Source organism: Mastigoproctus giganteus, chromosome 7 (assembly GCF_048544385.1).
Source record: "Mastigoproctus giganteus isolate SK-2022 chromosome 7, ASM4854438v1, whole genome shotgun sequence".
NCBI classification, from domain to species: Eukaryota; Metazoa; Arthropoda; class Arachnida; order Uropygi; family Thelyphonidae; genus Mastigoproctus; species Mastigoproctus giganteus.
Window position 1 is genome coordinate 7,815,413 of NC_143581.1, and position 25,109 is coordinate 7,840,521.

The 25,109-nt window shown below is 36.3% G+C and overlaps 1 protein-coding gene across 1 annotated transcript in view; it reads right to left on the reverse strand.

The window, feature by feature from the left end:
• Positions 1 to 25,109, reverse strand: part of LOC150082463 (CD109 antigen-like) — a 424,736-nt gene that overhangs the window by 250,648 nt on the left and 148,979 nt on the right. Inside the window, exons 4-9 of the mRNA XM_090377518.1 lie at positions 24,236 to 24,404; positions 24,006 to 24,128; positions 22,973 to 23,046; positions 21,747 to 21,786; positions 8,899 to 8,983; positions 3,102 to 3,219 (exon numbers count right to left, since the gene is read on the reverse strand). Coding sequence (XP_090233644.1) covers positions 3,102 to 3,219; positions 8,899 to 8,983; positions 21,747 to 21,786; positions 22,973 to 23,046; positions 24,006 to 24,128; positions 24,236 to 24,404 — 609 coding nt within the window. The remainder of the gene's footprint in view (positions 1 to 3,101; positions 3,220 to 8,898; positions 8,984 to 21,746; positions 21,787 to 22,972; positions 23,047 to 24,005; positions 24,129 to 24,235; positions 24,405 to 25,109) is intronic.

A 25,109-nucleotide genomic window follows, 5' to 3' on the forward strand; every position in this document is an offset into this window, starting at 1 on the left:
TTTTATCACCTTACCAATGGCACATGCACTTCTTACTACCCTTCAGTCAAGAATTATCATTTGCTCTAATTATAGTGGTATGATCCTCTACCGTGTATGCTTTTCTGCGTGTCTTATCATCGTGTTCATTTTCCCTAACTATGTTTACTTCCATTTTCTTTACCATATCACTATATAAAATATCTCCCATACATAAATCAGTTTGCCCACATCCAATATTTACTGTCATTTTCCATAAATCATTTATTTGTTCTTGATAGGTCACAACCATCTTTTCAAGCCAAACACCCTCTCTTTTAAACCTTCATTCTGAGCTGCCAGTTCAACTGCTACATTTTCCAGGGCACAGCATCCCACCTAGATAAAATTTTGCCAATCACACTTTTGGTTATTCCAATATTCTCATTGAACAGAAGCTCCTGTATACTAGTTTGGAGCACTGCTATTAACTCAGCAACTGAGCACAGAAATACATGGCCCTGATTTTTAGATGGGCACTCCCTCACTTCTTCAGCATCTGATTCTAATACAACATTCTCATCTTCAACTGCATGCTCCACATCAAACAGAGGGGAAACTTATCCCCTCAATACACTCAGTCCCTCCAAATCACCATTAGTTATCGAGCTCTGCTCACTGATCTAAATCTAGAGCTAGATGTAAATCCACATTCTTCTATACCTTATCAAGAGTTCTCTCCTCTTCTGATTGAAAGTCTTCTCCAGGCCCTGGCATTTCTAACTACATCTGAATATTGATTATTAACAAAATTTGTATTGAAACCTGTGCTCACAAGTCTCATAGAGCCCAAATCCCCCAAATTTTTGCTTTCTTTCAGGTTTATAGTCAAAATTCCAGCCTCATTTTGAGTCTTATCATAGCTGGACAGAGGGCTGTCTTCAAGGACAACCACAGCCCCAGAAACCAAATTTTTCCATTCCCTATCATCTCCTCATGTTTAGAAGCTCCAGCATCTTCTTGTTGCTCCTCAAATTTCAGAGACTTATCTGAATTTCTGAAATTCTCCTTACGTTTATAGTCTAACTTCTGTTTTGCCTTCCTTTTCTTCTGCTCATGTTTGTTTTCATGAAAATTTTGTTACTGCTACCATGGAGTCTGCACCAATGTTACTTTTAGATTCTATATTTGTGTTATGAGTTATGAGTTTCTTCCAACCGAGGACTTTTTGGATCTTGTAGTGGAGGTTAAAATTGATACAGGCATGTTTTTGTGGTCTCCTTTACTGCTTGCTGCAGTCTTACAACTGCTCAATGAAATGGACATCTCCTCCATTATCATATTATTTTGATCATAGCTTTCAGCCAATATAATTTATTGATAAGGACGTGCTGTGTGGTTTATACTCCAAATCTAAAATAAATATATACTAAGTTAATTTTGAAAACTGAAGAGTCCTATTGAGATGACACTAGAATTTTCTTCCCTCTTCTCTACTGTTATTCAAACTAATCAGTTATGGTCTTCACTAATTCTAAACAGGTAGATAACATGTACAAAGAACAAAATGTATTTAGGAAATCTACTGCCTAGGAGACCACAAAAAACATGCCTGTATCAATCTTAACCTCCCTACAAGATCCAAAAAGTCCTCGGTTGGAAGAAACTCATAAATTTGAAATACCAATGCACAAAGAGTAACTGCCAGCTCAATATGCAATAGCATAGGGAGCCATTGTCACTGTACGCAGTTAGAAAATATTCCAACTGCCAAAATATATTTTCACTTCTAGTATCTATATAATTAACAGATTTGTCAAAAATTATATCTTCAGATAGAGCTTAATTCATTCCATTTATCTATTATCTGTTATACTGCATTATTATTCATAAAATTACCATTTAAATCAGAGTGCATTTTAGCACAACTTTCACTGACAACATTTATTGTTGGAGTGCTTAACAAGAAATTCTTGAATGGAAATGTAATTCTTGTAGGGACACTGTCTTGACAAGAGGGCCAATTTCCTGAAGCTTAACGTTTCCAGTTATTTTCTCTGAATAGCAGTGCACAATCACCATGAAACTCTTCTTTAGTATTCCTGGTCTACCATTTGACCGTGTAGGTCAAATTCATAATGAATTTGTCCAGCAATTAGTGAAAAAATATTATAAGCATGATCTTGACATTTGGTTGAGACTGTCTTACTTTTTTCTGGGCCTTGAAGAAGATGGAATTTTCCACTGAGAGGATTGGTCATTTGCTTCCATGTCATAGCCATACACTCATTATTCATTACCAGCAATGATAAAAGAAACAAAATATGGGTGAGCAGTATGTGAAAACTCACTGCTCTCTGTGATCATCATGAGGATGTGAGGCACAAATGCATCATGTATTCTCTTGGCTGAAATGCATCGTATTCTCTTGGCTGAAATGCATCGTATTCTCTTGGCTGAAATGCATCATATTCTCAAATCTTCTGTTAAAATTGATTGATTAGATCACAAACACAAGTGACTAAATCATTGGTTTTTGAAGTTGAGGGTAGCTATAGCAATATACTCTCCACTACAAGGATTTTCTATAATGGACAAGCTGCTCTTTTTAAACTTTGCAAATCACTGAAAAATCTTCAAATAATAAACAACACTCCAAAAGCTGTTTTTAACATTTTATGGGTTTTTGTTGCTCATTTCCCTAATTTAAAACAAAATTGATGCAAATTTTCTGCCTGGTAAAATCCTTCATTTAAAAATTCCATCTATTCAACATGCATTAATTCAGCAGACTGACTGCTGGTAAATGGATTCTTGTATTAGTATGTATAGATGAGTCACTGAACATGGTCTTAAAAGTCACAATTTGCTACAAACTTCACAATTTAAAGTTATAAAGTAAGTCCCTCCACACTTTTTGATCACAACTTTCAAAAAAATTTAAACCATTTAGTTAAAATTTTATATTTAAAATTTATTTTGCAATTAATTAAAGGTCATATAATTGTAACTTTCCATGAAATATTCAAAAATTTCAAACTGACCAAAAAATATATATATATTCCATAAACTAATGCATAAATATTCATATTCGATCTTAATGCAAAAAACTAAATAAAAACTTGACCTTTTAGAATACTTACATATGTGAATACTTTTTCTACTGCAGGAGATTTAACATGAACTTGAAAATGGGATTTTAATGGTTCAATGGATGCTCTTAGAGTTAGATTTCCAATCACAGGTACTCCACTTGTGTAACTGCAATTTTCACACAAGGGTTAACTAGACATTATTTAAGTGTACTTTAATTAACAGATAAACAGAAGTAATAAAAGGAAGATAGTTACTAACTTTACAAGATACAAATTTGCAACAACAACAAAAAAAAAAAAAAAAGTGTGAACATTAATATACACGTATTCTGAGCATTTTGAGCAGCTCACAAAAATAATTACAGCAACCTTGTAAATTTTTCTTGCCACTAAGTGGTTGTCTCATAGTAAAAAACGGAACTTTATTTTTCACAAGAAGTCAATACATGATCAAAGTAACACCTGCACACAACTCGAATTCTTGTTTGTTGCCAAAAGAGCAGATATTAACAAGATGTTTGGAGGGTAGTAGCATTTCAAATGAGTGATAAGGTCAAGCTAGGGGAAACAAGCTTAAATAATTTCAAAGGGTGTCAGAGTAATACATAACAAATAGTAAACTAGACAAGAACACTTAACTGTGTCTATATGTTATTGCAAGAAAATGCAAGTAATGTCAGAAGTGCTGTCAATAAAATGGGTGAATTTGAACTCCTGGTTAGGAAAACTAAAGCTGACATAACAGGGCTAATGGAAACATAGTATCACCTAGAGAAAGAGGAAATTATGAGGTTCGGCTATGATATGTACTTATCATAGTTGAATAATGCATTTAGGAAGGGGCAGTAAGGTCTTGCTTCTTATAAAGCAGAGACGAAAACTTTTGAAGGTTCAGAAGTTATGCATGCTAGTACAGAATGTGTGTGTGACATGAGTTAATTAGAAGCAAAGGTAAAATGGGAGTGGGAGTAATCTACAGACCAGATGATTGTGAAGAGTGATAGCACTTCTGACATTACTTGCTTTTTAAAGATTATGACAAGCCTCTACATGTAGATGACTGGGTGAATGACTTATTATGGGCGATTTCAATTTGCCCTTTCTTGATTGGAGCAAATGGGAGTTTTTTATTTGGTTTAAAAATTTTGTTCCCTATGAAACAAAATTTTTAAATAAAATTATTATTTGCATCAGCATATTAGAAACAATGCTAGGTGCAAGAATATTCTAGACCTGATCATTACCCATGAACTGATAACAACTTATACTGACAACCTAGAGCTGACAGTACAGGAACCATGAGCAGGAGCCATCACACAGTTCTAAGTTGGATGATAAGAAGATAACAGTTGTTAAATTGCTGTCTCCTCATTATCCGGTAAAGGCTAAGGAATGGGTTTTATTTTCAGAAAAGGAAACTATGACAGTTTAAGATGTTACACTGCTTCTATCAACTGGGGAAGGGAGATAGCATACAGTGGGGAATAACTTTGGAACATCTTCAAAGGAACAATCACAAAAGCCACAAATGCATATAATATGCCATGAGGATTCATCCTTTCAACAAAGGTGGATGAATAACAAGCTAGCCAGTTTAATAGAGCAGAAAAAAATGGCATGGGAAAGTTGCAGAGCAAAGAAAAGTATTGAAGCCTACAAGAGAATGTAAATGAACTAAACAAAGGTGAAGAAATGGTTGAAATAAATTCATAAAATCACTAGAATACATTACAGGATTGCTCACAAAAAGCAGGCTTCAAAATCTTTAAACAGTTTCAAATGACAAGAAGATAAACTTTAAATAAGCCCAACAAAAAATAAGGAGCAGATGTACCATAAATCATTAGAGAGTGAAACTGAAGAAACATAATTATGACAAAGAAATAACAATGAAAGAATCACATGAAATGGTAAAGAAAGCTACAAATAGGAAAAACTTGAGGACTATGTATATATAAAGTGCTTTAGCATCATAATACACAGCAATTTCTGAATAAACAGAAAATTTTTAAGGCGGCATCGTTTTAGGTTATATCTCATATTGTGAATACCTTCACAACGAGTTGCCATGATATTGCACTACTTCGAATAAGTAACGCTTCACCTAAGGAGAAGACTAATGTTACTTATTCTCAGATAGGTACCACCACCCAGACAGCACCGTTTCAGGGCTATTTGGCCCTTCTTCGGTGAGTGGGTAGGTACCCAAGTGATGCAATGATGGCAAAAACAGTTATGAAGTATAACTCCACAATATGAGAGATGCCTGATGGTGTATGATGCGCCTTAGTCTAAATACATCATACACCATCAGGCATCTCTCATATTGTGGAGTTATACTTCATAACTGTTTTTGCCATCATTGCATCACTTGGGTACCTACCCACTCACCGAAGAAGGGCCAAATAGCCCTGAAACGGTGCCGTCTGGGTGGTGGTACCTATCTGAGAATAAGTAACATTAGTCTTCTCCTTAGGTGAAGCGTTACTTATTCGAAGTAGTGCAATATCATGGCAACTCGTTGTGAAGGTATTCACAATATGAGATATAACCTAAAACGATGCCGCCTTAAAAATTTTCTGTTTATTCAGAAATGGCTGTGTATTATGATGCTAAAGCACTTTATATATATATAGTCCAAATTTATTCGCAGCTTGAGGCTCTAGCCCTAAATGCGCTTTAGAAAAACTTGAGGTTAGTAATATACATGTGAAATTCTACAAATATTTCATTGGGATTAGGCAATATACACATGAAATTCTACAAATATTTCAACTATTAAATAACATCTAGTCTTCTAAAAATGCATTATCTAAAGAATAGGAAACAGGATAAGTAATAAATATATGTAAGAAAATTCAAAAATGACTGAAAATTAGAAAAATCTAAATTATACAAAATAGAATGATCAAATTTATGAAAAATTACTTAAAAGAATGATTAGACGAGAGCAGAAAGGAGCTGCATTGATGCAGTGTTCATTAATAAACAAATACTAGAAGAAAAGGAGTGAATTAAACTAAACTATATTTTCATTGTATACTGACTATAAGAAAACATACAAAAGAAGTATTTCAGGATGGTCTTAAACAAGATAACATCCCAAAGAAATTAAGTAAAGCAATCGGAGCACATTACAAAAAATACAAAATCTGTATAAAATGGCTCAATAATAAATACTGGAACTAATAAAAGAGCAAGAAAAAGATGTGGCCTATCCCCTGTTTTGTTTAATACCTATATTAATAAAATAATAAGAGGATGGAAAGAACCACAAATGAAAGTAATAAAATTAGCTCCATGTAATTCTCTTCTCTGCCACCAGTCTCATCAGTTCATCTGATGTTCACTAAACATAATTCTGATAATTCTGATCAATATTACCTCAAAGGCAATTCTAAGATTTGGAAATGAAAGGTGGGTCCTCAGCAGGGGGGGGCATAAAAACAAGAGACAGCACATATGAGATTTCAAGACCCTTGTTAGGAATTGCAAGGCTAGATAAACACAGATTAACATTAGTTGAGGCATATGATGCAAGAAAGCAAGCTTATACAGCATCAGCCAAAAAAAAAAAAAAAAAACCCCTTCCCATTTCACCCATCTGGTCACTCCAAATGTTTGTCTAGTTCAGCCTTAAATTTATTTCAGCTATCAATTTCCACAGCAGATGGAAGACTGTTCCAGCAATTAACTAACCGCTGGCTAAAGGCAAACCTCCATACATCTATTCTACAACCGTGTTTCTTCAATTTGAATCTATGCCCTCTCAGGTTCTTAATCTCAGCAAGTGGAAGTATCCCATCAGCAATGAGCCTGCTCAAACCATTCAAAGTCTTATACACCTAGATCAGATCACCTCACAGGTGCCCAGTCTTCCAGATGCTGCAACTTGCAGAACTTTTCTTCGTAAGCGCACCCCTTTGTTCCTCTCACCAATCTTGTTGCCCTTCTCTGTACTCATTCTAGGAACTCTAAGGGATAATCACGTCCTTGTCTCTGCTAGCAAAATTCCTATATATCATTGACAAAACTCCATGACCTGCTCTGGCAGCCCGCCTGCACTGCTCAAAGAACTTCATATCTGACTACACAATTACCCCCAGGTCTTTTTCATTCTCCACCTCCCTCACTGTAGTACCACACAGTTGGTTGACAAATGCAATTATTCCAACACAGTTGGAGTACTTTGCATTTGTCAATGTTAAACTTCAGTTGCCACTTCTCAGCCGATCTGCCTAATGTTTCTAGATCCTTTTGTAGTAGTATACTGTCTTTACTGTCATTAACAACCCTGCCAACCTTTGTATTATCAGCAAACTTGGACATTAAGCCTGATATTCCTTCATCAATATCATTGATAAATACACAAAACATGAATGGGCCCAGCACCGAACCCTAGGGGACTCCACTAATAACATTAGTTCACTTGGAACAGTGTCCATTTATTACCACTCTCTGCCGTTTCCCACTCAACCTTCCCTTTATCTATTACATTAACTTGCCCTTAATGCTGTACCATTTCAATTTGTACAGCAATCTTCCATGTGCAACAGTATCAAAAGCTTTCCTGAAATCCAAGTATATGATATCTAAATTATTTTTTACATCCAGTTCCTTTGTGACCACATCATAGTATCCAATCAAATTGGTCAGACAAGACTTCCCCTTAACAAACCCATGCTGCGTCTGAACTATTACTGCTGTCTTGTCTAGGTGATCCTGTATCACCTCTTTAACCAGTGACTCCATTATTTTCCCCAGAACAGAAGTTAAACTAACAGGTTTATAATTGTTTGTCACCCTTTGAACTCCCTTTGTGAATTGGGGATACGTTTGCACATCTGCAGTCCATGGGTACCTCCCCGACTCTAAGGATGCTCTCATAATTATGGCTAAGGGTTTGCTTACTTCCCTCGCTGCCTCCTTCATTATAACTGGATAGATTCCATCTGCCCCATGTGCCTTTTTTATGTTTAACTTCAACAATTTCTCCTCCACTTTGCTCTCAGTTTTTACAAAATCACTTATCTCCCTGTTAGAGTTTGCTAAACCTTCAGCGTTCCCCTCCTTGAATAACTCCTCATGTGCGAATGTAGACGCAAAATACTCATTCAGTTTATCAGCTACTTGAGCAGGATCATCAATAGTTGAACCATCTATGTTAAGTGGACCAATCTGATTCTTCCCCTTCCTTCTAGTTTACATAAGTAAAGAACTCTTTGCTGTTTTTCTTTGTGTCTTTTGCCAATGATTTCTCGTAATCTGCCTTAGATATGAACATAAACCCATGTTATAATTCTTTTGCTTATAATGCTATCCTGCTTTTAGATTCTTTTCTTCTGCTCCCATGATCAACTTTGTGCAGTGGGTGGGGAGCCCCTGCTTATAGTGTTTTTTTTTTGTGGGTGGGCAGTCCTTCAAAAGCACTATAATGGAATTTTACTGTATAAGAAAATAAAATTGAAGATTGCTCTTGATAAAATTTGGCTATGCCAAAATTCCTCTGGTGTAGCCAAAATTTATCAACAGTAATCTTTGTTTTTAGTTTTTGTTTCATGACATTAAAAATGCCATGAAACACATGGAATACAAAGAAGAGGAAAGAGATACCACCTTGTCAGTATGTAATGAGATGGTATCTGTATTCCTACTATTCCAGAAAAGTCTGAAACATTAGTAAGCTTATGCACTTCAAAACCTATGCTAACATCATTTTGGCTTACAGTGTGATTAAACTATAAAGGATTTTATCCAACAGTTTATATCTCAAAAGTTTTCTTTAAGTCTCACAAAATCCACTACAAATTAATGTAGATAGATGATAAATAAATAGAAAACTTACTTTGCTTGTACTGCTCCATAAATATATTCATCAAGATCCAGAAAGAAAGATGGCATGGTGACATTCACTTCAAATCGTGTTTGATCTACAAAATTTAGCAAATTAAAATCATGAAAAGTTTTTGTACATTCAAAATTATGAGGAAAATTACACATTTGTAATTGCATACAAAGCGAAGGAAGCCAATACTCAGCTAACAGAAAAAAATATGTAACTTCCAAGTATTTAATATTTTGTTTCCCAAAATGAGATAGACTTTATTGTGTCTACAAGAAGCCAGGAGACATACATGTATAAAAATAATGAATGTGTGTGTGTGTATCAGCACACATATACAAAAATATAAAAAAATATAGCCCTTAAAAACTATAATGGTTAAATGTGCTCCCTTGTTTCTTCAGCCACTTTCTAATCTATGCAGAAAATTTTCATGAAAAGACCAAACAAGTTAGCATTAATTGAGGCATATGATGCAAGAAAGCAAGCTTATACAGCATCAGCCAAAAAAAAAAAAAAAAACCCCTTCCCATTTCACCCATCTGGTCACTCCAAATGTTTGTCTAGTTCAGCCTTAAATTTATTTAAGATATCAACTTCCACAACAACAGATGGAAGTCTATTCCAGCAATCAACCACCTGTTGGCTAAAGACAAACCTGCACATCTATTATACAACTGTCTTTCCTCAATTTGAATCTATGTCCCCTCAGGTTCTTAGTCTGAGCAAGCAGAAGTATCCCATCAGTATTCAGCCTGCTCAAACCATTCAAGGTCTTATACATCTCAATCAGATCACCTCACAGGTGCCTAGTCTCCAGATGCTGCAACTTGCAAAATTCAAGCCTGTCTTCATAAGCACACCCCTTTGTTCCTCTCACCAATCATGTTGCCCTTCTCTGTACTCACTCTAGCAACTCTATATCCTTCCTAAAATGAGGCCTCCAGACCTGTATACAGTATTCAAGGAGTAGCCTGACCATAACCTTATACAAAGGGATAATCACCTCCTTGTCTCTGCTAGCAAAATTCATATACATCATTGACAAAACTCCATGACCTGCTCTGGCAGCACATTTCCACTGCTCAGAGAACTTCATATCTGATTGCACAATTACCCCCAGGTCATTTTCATTGTCCACCTCCCTAAGTGTAGTACCACACAGTTGGGATGTTTCTCTTGGGTTACTGCTACCTATATGTAGTACGTTGCATTTGTCAATGTTAAACTTCAGTTGCCACTTCTCAGCCCATCCGCCTAACTTTTCTAGATCCTGTTGCAGTAGCATAGTGTCTTTAGTGTCATTAAAACCCTGCCAACCTTTGCATAAAAAAGTTCTCATTAAATCACTCAAATTTCTTGTGGAATCTTCATGGAAAATCTTCCATGAAGATTTTAATTCAATAGTCAAAGAAAGATAACTTTATTGTAGACACTAGCTTACATTTAGATTTATGCATCCACTGAGAATTTATAGTCCTTCCATGCATTTCTCTTCTCTGTTACTAGTCTCATCAGCTCATCTGACCCATTTATTTAAACCTCGAACAATCTCTTAGTTGGTATAAATAGTTTAGCTGCTTCAGAGATTAGTTCCCTAAATGCTTCCCATTTAGAATTTGCAATCTGTAACATCACATAATTGTGTATGAGGCAGTTGGTCTCATTCAAAACAATTTAAAATTAAACAATCTAATTTTACAAAAGAAAATGCCTTCCCTTTACCCTTGGCAATAGTTATCTTTTCAGTAAATCCAACACCAATATTATGATCACTGCCACCTATAGGTTCCTTTATTTATTATTCTTTGGCTGGAGAAAACTTTGATAATTTGATATACTGTTACCCTCTCTACACTTTCTATTAAGTACACAATGTTAAGCACACAATATCCATTAGTCACTGAATATTTTCAAAAAAAGTAATCATACTAAAATTTTTGCAGACATGAGTTACACTTTGTGTGTTATTGCACATATTTCTGAAAAAGACAACTGCATACCTTATGGAATTATTCTTTATTTTAACATTTCTTATTAATTTTTTTTCTCCCTCAAGAAAGTGCACCCAAAAATTTATCAGGAGCAAGCAACTAATACATCATGCACCGCAAACAAGAGTACTTGCTGAGAGTATTTCTCTAACATGTTGGTACAACTTGTTGTACCAGCATGTTAGAGAAAGTACTAGGGGTGAGAATATTCTTGATCTCATCATTACTAATGATTCAGATGACATCACAGGGTTTAAAGTACAGGAATCATTGTCAGGAAGTGATCATGCGATTGTCAGTTGGAACAGGAAGAAAGATGTTGCAGTAGTTAAAGGTAAAGGTACAGGTTTTATCTTCAGAAGAGGGGAATTTGGCGGTTTAAGGCATTATGTGGTATCTGTGAATTAGGTAGATTGCTGAGGGATGGCAAATACATTTGAATATGGAATATTTTTAAAGCAAAAATCAGCCATTAACGCATACATACCTTTAAGAAAATATTGCAGGAAGAGGATGCTGAAATAGATGACTGTGAAGCTAGATGGTGAAATAGAGAAGAAAAAGATAGCATGGGAACAGTTGCAGAGTGATGAAAAGTATTGAAACCTACAATATGTATAAGTTGATCTGTAATAGTACCACAAACAAGGTCAGGGAAGCCAAGGCTGAATATGAGAAAGCATTGGCTAAGAGAGTAAAGAATCGGACCAAGGAATTTTTCATGTATGTGAATACAATGAAGAAGAAAGCTAATCAGATCAGACCAGACCCTTGTGTACTGGGGGTGGGAAAGTATTAGATAACCCAGCTGACATTGCAGATGAATTGAATAGGTACTTTGTATTGATCTTTACTGACAAAAGACCCTTCATGCCAAGAAGAGGTTTGGCGAGTGAGGCTGAGACTATGAAATTAGTGGTGTTGTAATTACAGATGACTGTTTATTAGAAAAGTTTTTGAGCACAAAGGCAAGTAAGGCTCCTGGAGTTCATTATCATTATTACTAGCCATGTAGTGCAAGGAAGCCTGAGGCTTATGCTGCACCAGCTAAAAAAAAAATTCCAAGTTACCCCTGAGAGAGAGGAAAGAGAGAGGAGAGAAATAGAAGGGAATCACTAAGAAAGAGAAGAATGATGATATCCAACCCAGGACCCTGGGTGTGCCAAGCCCATACTTACCAGATGTGAGCCCCTGGAGTTATGACCTGTTACTAGGGTAGTTTTGAGGGAGAGTGCAAGGGAGTGTATTGAACCACTGAGGTTAATTAATAGACTCGGGGAGATTCCTTTGGATTGGAGAAGCGCCAATGTATCATCACTACATAAAAGCAATTATAAGAGTGAAGTTGGTAACTATAGACTGGTTAGTCTAACTTCAGTAGTATGAAAAATCTTAGAGGCAATATTAAGAGTGCAATCCAGGGACAGTTAGATAGATATAACGTTCTGAAGAATATATAACGTGGCTTTGTTAAGGGCAAATCATGCTTAACTAACTTACTAGGCTATTTTGACACAGTTACTTAGTTTATTTGGATTTTAGCAAAGCAATTGATTCTGTTCCTCATGAGAGGTTACTGTATAATGCTTGAACAGGTTAGGATTACTGGTAAGATTCTAAGATGGACTGCTGGGTGGCTGCAGGGTAGAAGGCAGAGAGTTGTGATTAATGGATATTCTTTAGGTTGGTGTAATGTCAGAAGTGGAGTCCATCGAGGATCGGTTCTTGAACCATTCTTGTTACTCATTTTCATAAATGACACCGACGAAGGAATAGAAAGATGATGTCAAAATCTGCAGATATAAAGATTGGTAGAGTCATTAATAATCAATCCCAAGCAGCATTCCTTCAGGATTGTTTGTTTGTTTGTTATTTGGTTTTTAGGAGCATTAGCAACTAAGGCCATATTGCTGCGGGATATGCGGTGGTCATTTCCTGACCTTTCCGCACCCTCCGTATTTGGTGGTGACGGGCTCGAACCCCGGTCTAATCAAGAAGCGTGTGCTACGCACTGCTGCTCCTTCCCACCTGGCTACGGAGGCGCCGCATTCCTTCAGGATGAAATGAACACACTTCAAAGATGGTCAGAGAAGTGACAGATATGTTTTAATACTGCTGAAAGTCTTACACTTGGGGAACAGGCAACCCACAAATATATTATACACTTGGTGGGGTTGAATTAAAAAACAGTGGAGGATGAAAGGGATCTGTGACTTACAATACAGGCAAATATGAGTTTTCTGAACAGTGTAAACAGGCAGTCGGGAAAGCCCACGGTGTCTTATTGATGATTTTTGAACATTATCCTGTAGAGATAGGAAGTTCATAATCTCACTGTATAAGGCAATTGTAAGACCACATTTTAAATACTTTGTTCAAGTATGGAGAGACTCCATCTGAAAAAAGACATCAAGCTTCTTGAAAGGGACCAAAGACGGACAAATCGAATGGTAAGATCGGCAGAAGAACGAGGGTATGAGGAAAGACTCCGATTATGTTGACTACAGAGCTTGGCAACCAGGCACCTCAGAGGTGACCTGATTGAGGTTCATAAGGCTCCAAGAGGGATTAGTAAAATGAATGAAGATGGAATTCTCACTGTTATAAAGAATTCTAGAACTAGGGGTCATAAATTCAAATTACAGGGGTTGAGGTTTAGATTATATTGTACGAAGTTTTCTTTTAGCCAGAAAAAAAAAATTTTTTTTTTTTTTTTGCCAGTGCAGAAAAAGCCTGTGGTTTCTCTTGAACCAGTATAAGGTATAAGGTATGTTCGTGTCAGACGGCACCTGGGATTTCTCCCATCTCCGCGTGTGTTTCGCTGTATCGAGGACAGTACACTGTCAAGCCAGAGACTTGAAAGTGTGTGGGTCGTGTCTGTGCAGTGTGATATGTTGTGCCATTGTTTATCCGGCTTATTGACCGCCAGGCCCCTAGTGGGGCCCGACGTTGCCCATACCCTGCCACGTGGAGGCTAGCCGGGTGTATCCAGTATCACAACAATTTGCTCTGGCAGGTCCTGCCACCTAGTTTCCTGGGATTTCAGTGGCTAGGGCCTATTAAAAAAAAAAAAAAAAGAAAAAAGTTTATGCATTTGACATTAATGCTTAATGGGATTGCTGTTAGAAATCGCTGGTTAGGGTTGAACACTAAAGAGATGTGTTAAAGGCCAAATAGGTCGGGCAAAATTTTGATGTTATTAAATTTAGACATGTAACGCTAGATAAAAGCTGAGTGTTAGATATCTTAGAGATTTTCACAAAACCGGTAGAATTTAGACGTTGGTTATAATTTGGCGGCATTGTTAAGGGGAGTACTCGGTCGATTTAGTGAGAGGGGGGGGGGAGATTGAAGACTGGGGAGGAAACAGATAGAAGAATAGGGACGGATAGAGTAGGCATCCCCAAAGAGGTCAGTGGAGACGAGCCCCACCAGGCGAAATATGGGGGGTAGGCAGGGAGGAGAGGAGACAGAGATCCGTCTCCTCCATTCCCTGCCTGGGGATGGGGTTTTAAAGGGAACCAGGTTAGAGTACCCAGTTCAGATCACCAATGGCGTGTTGGCAGCAAAGCCGCAGAATGTCTTCATCGGTGTCATGTCCAAGGAGTGTCGAATCCGGTATGAAGGTCCAGCTGCCCATCCCGCTCTGGGGGTGGGATATGTTAGCTGGCAGTGGGGAACCTACCAGGTGAGGGGGGGGGGGGAGACACACACATTTACTTCATTTCGTAATGTGCATTCTCACTCTACTTGCATTCTTTTTTTTTTTTTTTTAAACTTTTTTTCTTATTTTATGATTTTTTTTTTTTTTTTACTTTTTCTTATTTTATAATTTTTTTTATATGTATTATATATATATGTATATATATATATATATATATATATATATATATATTTTTTTTTTTATTTATTTATTTTTATTTTTTATTTTTTTTTTTTTATTTCACTCAACTCATTCATCTTTTTCTCACACACCAGGAGGGGATGCAATGATGGGTAGCGTAAATTTAAATACTAATTAAAACTAGGGTTAGTGTGTACTTAACTTAGCATTTGTGGTTTGTGTCTTTCTCTCACGCTTACACTTTATTCATTCTTCTAGCTCTCATCTCATTTATTTGACTCTTTCTTTCTGCACTGCACTCTCTGGGCACCGCAACTTACTGTTATTCTTCAGTTGTGGTGCAGGCCTAGCTGCAAGGTTTTTTTTTTTTTTTTTTTTTTTGCAGGCCAGGGGAGAATGCAGTGCTAGTGTTTATGTGGTTTGTAAATGTTTGTTGGTACAGTATACTATAAAGTAATGTAAGTTATTTTTAACTTTGTATTCTTTTGGGCCAATTACATTTGCTCTTCTGCTCATTCCCATTCACTTTCTCTGCATGCATTCCCATCCCCCTCCCCTACATTGGTTTGGTGGGGCCCCAGGTTCCTACACATGGCATGGTAGTCATGGGGAGTTTTGTTATGTCAGGTTTCTGTCAGGGTGCAGAATACTGCTATCCTAACAGTTTTTAAGTCATCATCTGGGCGTGGTGGGAAACTTGGGCAATTTTACTATGGATTATTGTTTAATTGCTGGGGGGGCTGAATTGCCATTCTTTGCATTGCTCTGCGCATTTCGAAAACTTTCTGTGTGAAAGATGTAAAAGCTTTATAATTTTGCTCTTCTATGATGAACAGATGTTCTTCTCCCCTGGGAAGGGGACCAATCTGTGCTATTAGCTCTGTTCTGGGGATGTCATATATTATACATTCATAGAGAATGTGTGCCCAGTCTTCACTTTCGCCACAGGTGCAGTTTGGGTCATCGGTCAGGCCTAAGGAGGTTAGTTTCGCCTTTAGGGAGCCGTGCCCTGTCAATATAAATGTTGTAAAAAGTCCAGGGGCATACCACTTAGGTGGCTTTGGGCTAACCATTGACACCAGTGACAGAAACCGTTTGGTGACCAGACCTCTGGTTTCCTGCTCCCACTTTGTTTGCCATAGCTCGTGGAGTTTTGTGGCTATTCTTTTTCTTTCATCATTGAAGGTATTGGTTGTATCAAGGGCTATCCCCAGAAATTCTGTGGGTATGCCCTTTTTAAATCTATAATATAAGCCTCTTTTGGCTACTTCCAGGTAAAGTGGGAGAGTTCCGGCCAGCAACTGTAGTGCAGGTGTGCTTACTGTGCGACATGCTCTGGTAATAGTGAGTAGTATTGTCCTTTGTATCGATTCTAATTTATTCCTATTTCTTACTATGGCCGAGCAGATGAACCACGCACCGGCTCCATAGGTGATAACAGGTAGGAACATTGCACGGTATATGATTGCCAGGGTCTTTCTTTTGAGTCCCCAGTCTGCTCGACTGATCCTGGCAAGATCCAACAGATCCCCGACGGATCTTGAACCAGTAGCGTAGCTACCCTTTTTCAGGCTCAGAGGCAAAGAAAATGTTTGGGCCCTTACTTAATTAATGAAAATTGCAAAAACAGGAGACAACCAAAGACGCCAGGCCCTTAAAGGGCCCGGGCCCGGAGGCAATTGCCTTGCCTGCCTATATGGTAGCTACGCCACTGCCTTGAACTATGTGGCAAATACTATTATGAGTCCTCGTGTATAGTCTGAGCAAGAGGAAGAATTCCTCCCGCTCAGACTATATACATGGAAGCCTATTCACCATTGAGCAATCCAATGCATTCAAAGCCTTAACCCCATGAGGACTCATGGGGTTTTGTTAGCAAGGATAAGGTTGATCATTCCATTGTACACTGAGTGGACAGAAATCATGGGATACCGACCTAGTAACGGGTAGGCACACCTTTTGCCCAGATAAGGGCAGTCACACAGCAAGGCATTGAGTCCATTAGTTCACAAAAGCATTCCACAGGTATTTCCATCCATGCTTGCTGCACCGCTATCCATAATTCCATTGCGTTCCTGGGTGGAGGATCCAAAGCTTGAATGGACTTTTCCACAGCATCCCAAAGATGCTCTACAGCGTTCATGTCCAGTGAACATGGAGGCCATTCAGTGGTGGTAAAATCTGTGGAATGCTCTTCAAACCATGTTCTAGTCACCAAGACTCTGTGGGGAGGCACATTGTCCTGCTGGAAGAGTCCATTGCTCTGTGGGTGCATGATGACCATGAAGAGATGCAGATGGTCTACAGGGATGGACACGTAACCTGAACCAATCAGAGATGCATTTAGATACCAGAGGTCCTAATGTGTGCCAGTTGAACATGCTCCAGACCATTACCGACCGTCCACCTGCCTGAACAGTTCCTTGTTGACACGATGGGTGCATAGTTTACAACACTCATCGGACCAGGAGACCCGTCTCCAATCATCCAAGGTCCAGTGCTGATGTGCTTTAGCCAAGGTGAGGTGTAGAGTCCTGTGTCGTGGTGTTAGCAATGGGAATCTGGTGGGTTGGCAGCTCCCTTAACCTATTGCGGCTAATAATCGCCTGATGGTCTTGGTAGAGACTTTTCTGGCACCTCCCTTGTTAAAATCAGTGGTTATTTTTGCCACTGTTGCTCTCCAGTTGGCTGAAACAATGTGAGACAGATGTCGGTGGCCACGTTCATTCACCACCTTTCTCCACCCACACCGCTGTGCATGATGAGATATTATTCCGGAAATGACGTATTCGCAATGCACTCTTGATACTGTCAAACAGGGATAGTGCAATTTCTGTACCACCTCCACAATAGAGTGACCCATGCATCGGGCATGCACCCACTATCAACCCTTTTTCAGAGTCATTTAACTCATGACGTTCATCTATACTGACATTGAAGTACTGTCTACATGAATGCAGCGATGCAGTGTATCTTTATACCTGCCAAGTGGCAGGTTCGTCCAATAGCGAGAGGGGTGACAGCATCGCATTGCCCAGCAACCAGATATCTCATAAATTATGTCCTTTCAGCGTACAAGGCCACATCTTGAGTACTGTATAGAGATGTGAAAACCTCATTTTAGGAAGGATGTTAATCTGTTAGAATTGGTGCAGAGGAGAGCAACAAAATTAGTATGATGAACAAAAAGGATATTCTTACTGACATTGAAGTACAGTAAACCCCCGCTATTCACGGGGGTTACGTTCCTGAGAAATGTCGCGAATACTGAAAACGCGAATACTGAGTTATGGCTCCCATATTAATAAAGGGGTTCTGTTCCAAAGTATGAAATATATAAGAAGAATTAGGCTAAAATATGACCATTAGAAATGCAAGCATATGGCATCGAAATGAAAATAAGAAATAATTTAATATTAAATGTAATATTTATTAGAAATTTCAAACCAGCGCCTTTGCTAACTAAAAAACTTATCCCGTCAGTTCTATCACCAGTTTCCCTAAAGTGTTGATAAAGGTGTTTTGCCTTTTCACGAATGATGAGTGAACTTAAGGGAATTTTATTTTGAGTTCAGTCTTCTATCCACAGATTTAAAGACTTTTCCATTTTTTCTAATTTAACATCACGAGTTACAGAGCAAATTTTTGAAGCAATTAGTGCGTTTTCACGGACACTACGGCGGATTTTTTCTTCCGATTTTTCGATTGATTGTACCGTTGACTCATTAATTTTATAATGTTTTGCCACTGAGGAGACACTTTCACCATTAGAAATTTTGTCTAATAACTCAATTTTATTCACTAATGTCATCACCTTCTTTGATCTTTTCACATTTCCCTTGTTATTCGTAGCCATATTTTTGTACGGGTTAGAAAGAACTTGTCCACAATAAAGTCACTTTCTTCTGTCAACACACTCGAAAAAGTCTGTTTTACACTGCAAAACGGTAGCTTTATCACTTTTGTAAGCATATCAATTTACAAAAAGATAAATTTTATTCAATTTATAAGCATATAAATTAAAAGCAAACAACGAACCCTTCCATGACAAGTGCATAACACATACTGAAAAAGGATTAGCGAGAAACATCCACGCTTGCAATTTTGTCACCCCTCTCCCCCCCCCACCCACTGAGCACTGTTTTGACTGGGAAAGATAATTTTAGCTACGCCCATGTTTTTTTATAGCGGAAAATGTTCACGGCGCTTTAAAATTCACATTTTTTTAGGTTTCATTTTATATTAAATCAGCGACCGCGAACACAGATACCGCGAATAGCGGGGGTTTACTGTACTGTCTACATGAATGCAGCAATGCAGTATACCTTTATACCTGCCAAGTGGCAGGTTCGTCCAATAGCGAGAGGGGTGACAGCATCGCATTGCCCAGCAACCAGGTATCTCATAAATTATGCCCTTTCAGTGTACAAGGCAATGGTTAGCCACGTCTTGAGTAACCTCATTTTAGGAAGGATGTTAATTTGTTAGAATTGGTGCAGAGAAGAGCAACAAAATTAATATGATGAACAAAAAGGATACCCTTACCAAGAAAAGTTCTACAAATTGCAGCATCTGTAGACAGGCACCTGAAAGGAGATCTAAGTGAGGTGTTTAAGGCTTTGAATGGATTGAATAGCTCAATGCAGAATAGGCTCCCATGTGTATAGCCTGAGCAAGAGGAAATCATTCTTCCTCTTGCTCAGACTATACACATGAGGACTCATAAATTTAAACTGAGGTGGGATGGTTGCAGTACAGATGTGTGAATTTTGCCTTCAGCCAGCGGGTAGTTGATTGTTGGAACAAAGTTCTATCTGGTGTTGTAGAAATGGATAGTTTGAATAAATTCAAGGAAGAACTAGACAAACTGTTAGAGGTAATGGTGAGGTGATATGGGATTTTTTTTTCCTGATGCTGTATAAGCTTGCTTTTTTGCATCATTTGTCACTATGAATGCTAATACACCTTCAAGAACTCAACTTCTTACCCTGAGGATGTGGTATTTGTGTTGTGTGGAAACCTGTGGCTCTCAGATCAACAATAGAATTTTAACTGGGGAAGAGAATAATATTGTCTTGTAAGCATTCCCAAAGCAGAGAATTCTCTGAACGAAGCTGTGCCACTCCAGTAATGTGTCCAACATTTAACTGCTTCATTTAATGGACACATTAAGCCAGTTCTTTCTTTATAAACTCTACAGTTATCCTCATTAATAACTGAATACTGAGTTAGATTTGTAAACTTGTAATTCTACATACAGATGGTCTGTTAAAATAAACATATCTGATAGCAATGACTATATTAATTTTATAACTCCACTAATTTTTGTGGATGGGTAGGTTCTTTATGCTCAGGTTTGGCAAAGTTGCTTTTAAATTTGGAAGTGAGGTATATTACAGATTTTCAATTGCATAATCTCACTAAATGGCTTTGGTATCACTTTGGTATCAATCTCTATCACTTGTTCAACTGATTAACCACACAATAAAGAAAGAATACTATTTAAGTTAAAACAAATTCCTTGGATTTGGGCAAAGAAGCCAAAAAATATCTCTTGCAAAAACAAGCAATCATTAATGTACTTTCAGATAAATGTGTGACAAGCCTCACTACTGTGAACTTTACTAGTAGTGTTGTCAAAAATTACAAGGAAAGGAGCTAGCTCACAGGTTGTGGGACAGTGCTGGCAAACCAATGGCATGCATGCCATTGTATATTTGTAAAAAAGTATATTTTTCCATGAAATGACATTCATGGAAAAATATACTTTTTTATTTATAATATAAAAACTCCCAGTATTTCAAATATATAATTGTTCATTCCTAACCTCTACAAAAGAGCTATTATAGTTTAATATAAAAACTTTTTCTAGCATAAATGAACATTTTTCATTTGAAGCAACTTTGTTTTATGGTTATATTATCAACCACATCTAGCAGTAAAAATTGTAAGTGCAATTATATGCAAAATTATATCATTTTATAATAATAGTAAAAATCATTTATTACTTGTAGTCGTTCCCCCCCCTTCTATGGCATCCAAATATTATTAGATCATTGTTTTAGTTTATTTTTGGCATACAGGTCAGAAGAGATCTGCCATCATTGTTGTAGAATAAGTGTCTTTATATGCTGCTGAACAGGAAGAAGTAGCAGTGGTGGGATTAGTCTCACTGATCAGAAAGATCTTGATTTTGAATTAGCTATTTGCTTACACATTCTTTCCTGTTGAGAAACAGACTAAATATTTCTTTCATTTTCTTTCATGCTTCATTTAAGAATTCAAAACTCAATTGTTTTATTCTAATTATGTGTGGTTTTCATAATTTGTAAGTATCTATCTAGTTTCATTTTTAATTTTAACTCTAGTTTATTTTAAAGGTGAATACGAGTTTCAAAGGCGCCTCCGTAGCCAGGTGGGAAGGAGCAGCAGTGCGTAGCACACGCTTCTTGATTAGACCGGGGTTCGAGCCCATCACCACTAAATACGGAGGATGCGGAAAGGTCATTGAATGACCACCGCATATCCCCGAGCAATATGGCCTTAGTTGCTAATGCTCCTAAAAAACCAAACAACAACGAGTTTCAATCTTTTTAAATGCCATATATTTTTTTAAACATATGGAAATAACAATTTGTGCAGAATTAAAAATATTTGCTTTTTTTTTTTTTAACCTTGCTATTACTATGATTAAAAGCAAGGAGAGCTCTGCCATTAACATAGCCGAGTACTGCTTGTTACAATACCATTCAATGCCACATTATTGAATGCTCGTTCCTCAAGAGATGTTTTTGGTCCCTAACCCTAAATCAGAGGATCTTGTTTTGAATTCCAATATAGTTCAGGGAATGAACAAGTGATGTTAATGTCCTATGCTGAGATGTCCACTGAGTTTAAAGTCTACCAATGACTACCATTTTGGCTATTAATGGACTTAAAATACATAAAATATCAATTGTATTAATCATATATGTATGTTATCAATAGTAAGTAAAGTTAAAAATTATACTTACAGTATTCTTCCACAAGGAATATTTTTTCTTCTACCTGACCCTGAAATGATAATTAATACCAAGTAATATTTACAGCATGAAAATGCAAAAACCAAAAGTAATTATAAAAAAAATTATAAAATTTATTACAAAATATTATTTAAAACTTTTTAAAATAATAAAATTTAGAATAATGTCACCGAGAACTAAAATTTCAAAAGCTAAATCAGCACGACACCAGTTTAAGTTTCAGTAAAATACAAGCTACATATACAAGTCAGATGCAAACTTTTGATTTTGAAGTTGGGGGGGAGGAGAGTAGTGACAATAGTGAGGGATCAAAACAATAATTTCACAATTCACCCATCAATCAGCAAACTGTGAGGGCAAGTTCCCCTCCAGTTAGTAGCTATGTCTACATAATAGAAATCTGAGGATGTAAAAATGTCCATGCCCTAGACTTTTATTGTCATCAATTTTTTTAACCAACTATTACATTTTTGTTCATGGACAATGTTTTACAATGCTATTTAGGAATAAAATTTAATTGAAGAGCCTATTTAATAGAAGACATTAGTATATTTTTAAGAAATTGAGCAAGAAGCAGAAAATTGAAAGTATACTTTATCCTTGTCTTGTACTATCAATCACTCTGAATTAAAAAAAAAAAAAAAAAAAAAGTCTCACAGTGAATGAGAAAGGGATTAATTTATACTTCCCCCTCCCTTATTATTTCAAGTATCAATTTAATGTCAAAAGATAGATCTGCGACCCACTAGTTACACCCAAGAGCACCCACCTCTTTCAACATTTCCCCAACACTGCCCCTGAACTAGATGAAAATACTGCATGTTATATAATAATTCCTCAAAAATAATGCAGTGATATTAATAACATTCAAGGTCAGATTTTTGTTTCAACACAAAAATAACATTACAGTGTAGCCAACTCAATTATTTGAAGTTAATTTATTTATAACTAATACAAAAAAAAAAAAAAATATATATATATATATTTAAAACTGATGTTTTTGAATAACATAGAAAAGGATAACATTAGTCTAAGATAAGATTACTGGATAAACTTTTATGGGAAAAATTATTTCAGTGCATTCTATAGTGTTATAATTAATAAATTAAGTTATGGAAAATTATAAAACAATTATTTTATTCCTCTTCTGGTAAAGTATAATTTCATTACTTCTTTGCACTACAAAATGTAAAAGAATAATGAAAATAAGCTATCACCTGAGCAATAATTTGTATAGTCCAGTTTCCATAAACAGGTTGATGAGAAAGTGGATATTCCAGACTTACAGCACCTGAAACATGAATAATACTAAGCATTATACATTAAGTCATGTATATGAAAATTAAATAATATATCACTAGTATTTGTAATATACATTTAGAAATCTTTCTGAATGATTTTATGAGTTTAGATAAATATAAAATTTATATATATGCATAAATAAAATAGTTCTTTAAATAAAACAATAACAGTCCTTCATATGAGAGGCACCAAAAAATAATTATTAAACAAAATCTGCAGATTCAAAATAGGCTACTGTGGCCAAATTATAAGAGGTTCAAAATATGAAATACCTAAACTGACCTTAGAAGGGAAAATTCCCAGCAAAAGACCCAGAAACTATGAATGATTTAAAAGACTGGACAGGACTTTCCACAGAAGAAATCATTCATAGGAATAGAGAAAGAGACTACTGGTGTTTGATGGCCTCCAAACTCCAAATGGAGATAGCACATAAAGAAGAAGAAAATATGCATAAATAAATACAACTGCTTATCTGCACCAGATGGTGTGTACTGACAGCTGAGTTTTGCCTATACAGGGGAGAAAGCTAAAGTTATTTAGTTATTTTAGAATAAGTTCCTACTTAACTAAAGCCACTAGGCATTACTATATTTTTTCTATAAATTGCAAAACCCAAATTTTGTTTTTTTGGATAAAAATTCAGGGAAAAAAAAATCATGCCATCCTCTCCCCAAACCAACTAACTTGGCCATGGTATGATAAAAGCCCATAAAATTTTTAAATTTATTCCAGAAAAAAAAAAGTACAAATGTGTATCATAAAGCACTGTACTAGACAGATAACCTTTGCAAGAACTAATGTTGTAGAAAGGAGAAAGGGTTATTAATTACTGAATGATATTAAATGAAACTGAAGAAATAAATTGCATTACATATTTAGAAGTACTTAATTAAACCAAGAAATATACATATTTTTATAAATAAATTGCAAAAAAAATGTACATACCAAGGTTAGTTTGACGCGACAGCCAACGTCTCACAACAGTTCGATTTGGATCCATCATAAATACATCTACTGCTTCTGGAAAAGCTTTTAAATCTGTAGTTATAGGGACTGCTCTGAATTGAACTGGGATGGGGGAAAAAAGAAAGGAAAGCTTCTTGAATAGTACTCACACAGGTTCTGCAGCTTATATTTAATTATCAAATTAAAAGATAAACAGAAACGACACATACCTGTTTGTCCTTGCATATATACTGGGCGATCAGTCTGAATAAAGATTGTCATTGATCTCTGAGAAAATTCAAGATATGTCTCATTGAGAAATGCTGTTCCACCTAGAATTCCATTTACATTACCTTCAACTCTCAATCTATAAATACCAGGAACACTAGTTGGAGGGACCTAAAATTTATTCATTTTTAAAAATTTTAAACAAACTTAAAAAATAAATTTATAAATTATAACAACCTGAATAAGATTATTTATTAATTGTGAAATTTTTGTAGCACATGAAAAATACTATAATTATAGAAATGAAATATGTACACTTTTACTGCTTGGGAAAATTAGGCTTTTTACAATATGTAAAATTTCCTGTTTAATCAAAAAGTCTATTTTTGTAACACAATGTAAGTGCACTTTTCTATAAATTTATTTATTAAATAAATTAGTACAATCTATTATTACTACCCTAAATTCCGTTAGCTAACTGGACAACTCTGGAATTTGTGCCAATCATTACATAATTTGGTACAACTCCGGGCAAAGAATGGTGGCAAAATAAAACTTGTAAGCTGGCAGTGTCCCCCCCCCCTTTTTTTCAGTAAGCTTTATAAGTTGCCACCATTCTTACACTGGAGTTTCACTACAATTTTCTTCATCAAAAAAATAATTGATGGGGTCCTCTTTAGGATACTACTGGCAGAAATTGCCAGTAATATTCTGGCAATATTACAATATTACAAATCGCTGCACATTCTAATAAAAATACAAAGTTCATCTGGCCTTAACCATTTATTTAGCTCTTAATTATTTATTCAAAGACAGTGTGTTTCTGCATACAACAGTTCAAGATCCAGCACTATGGAAAACAGCCTTGCTGGACCA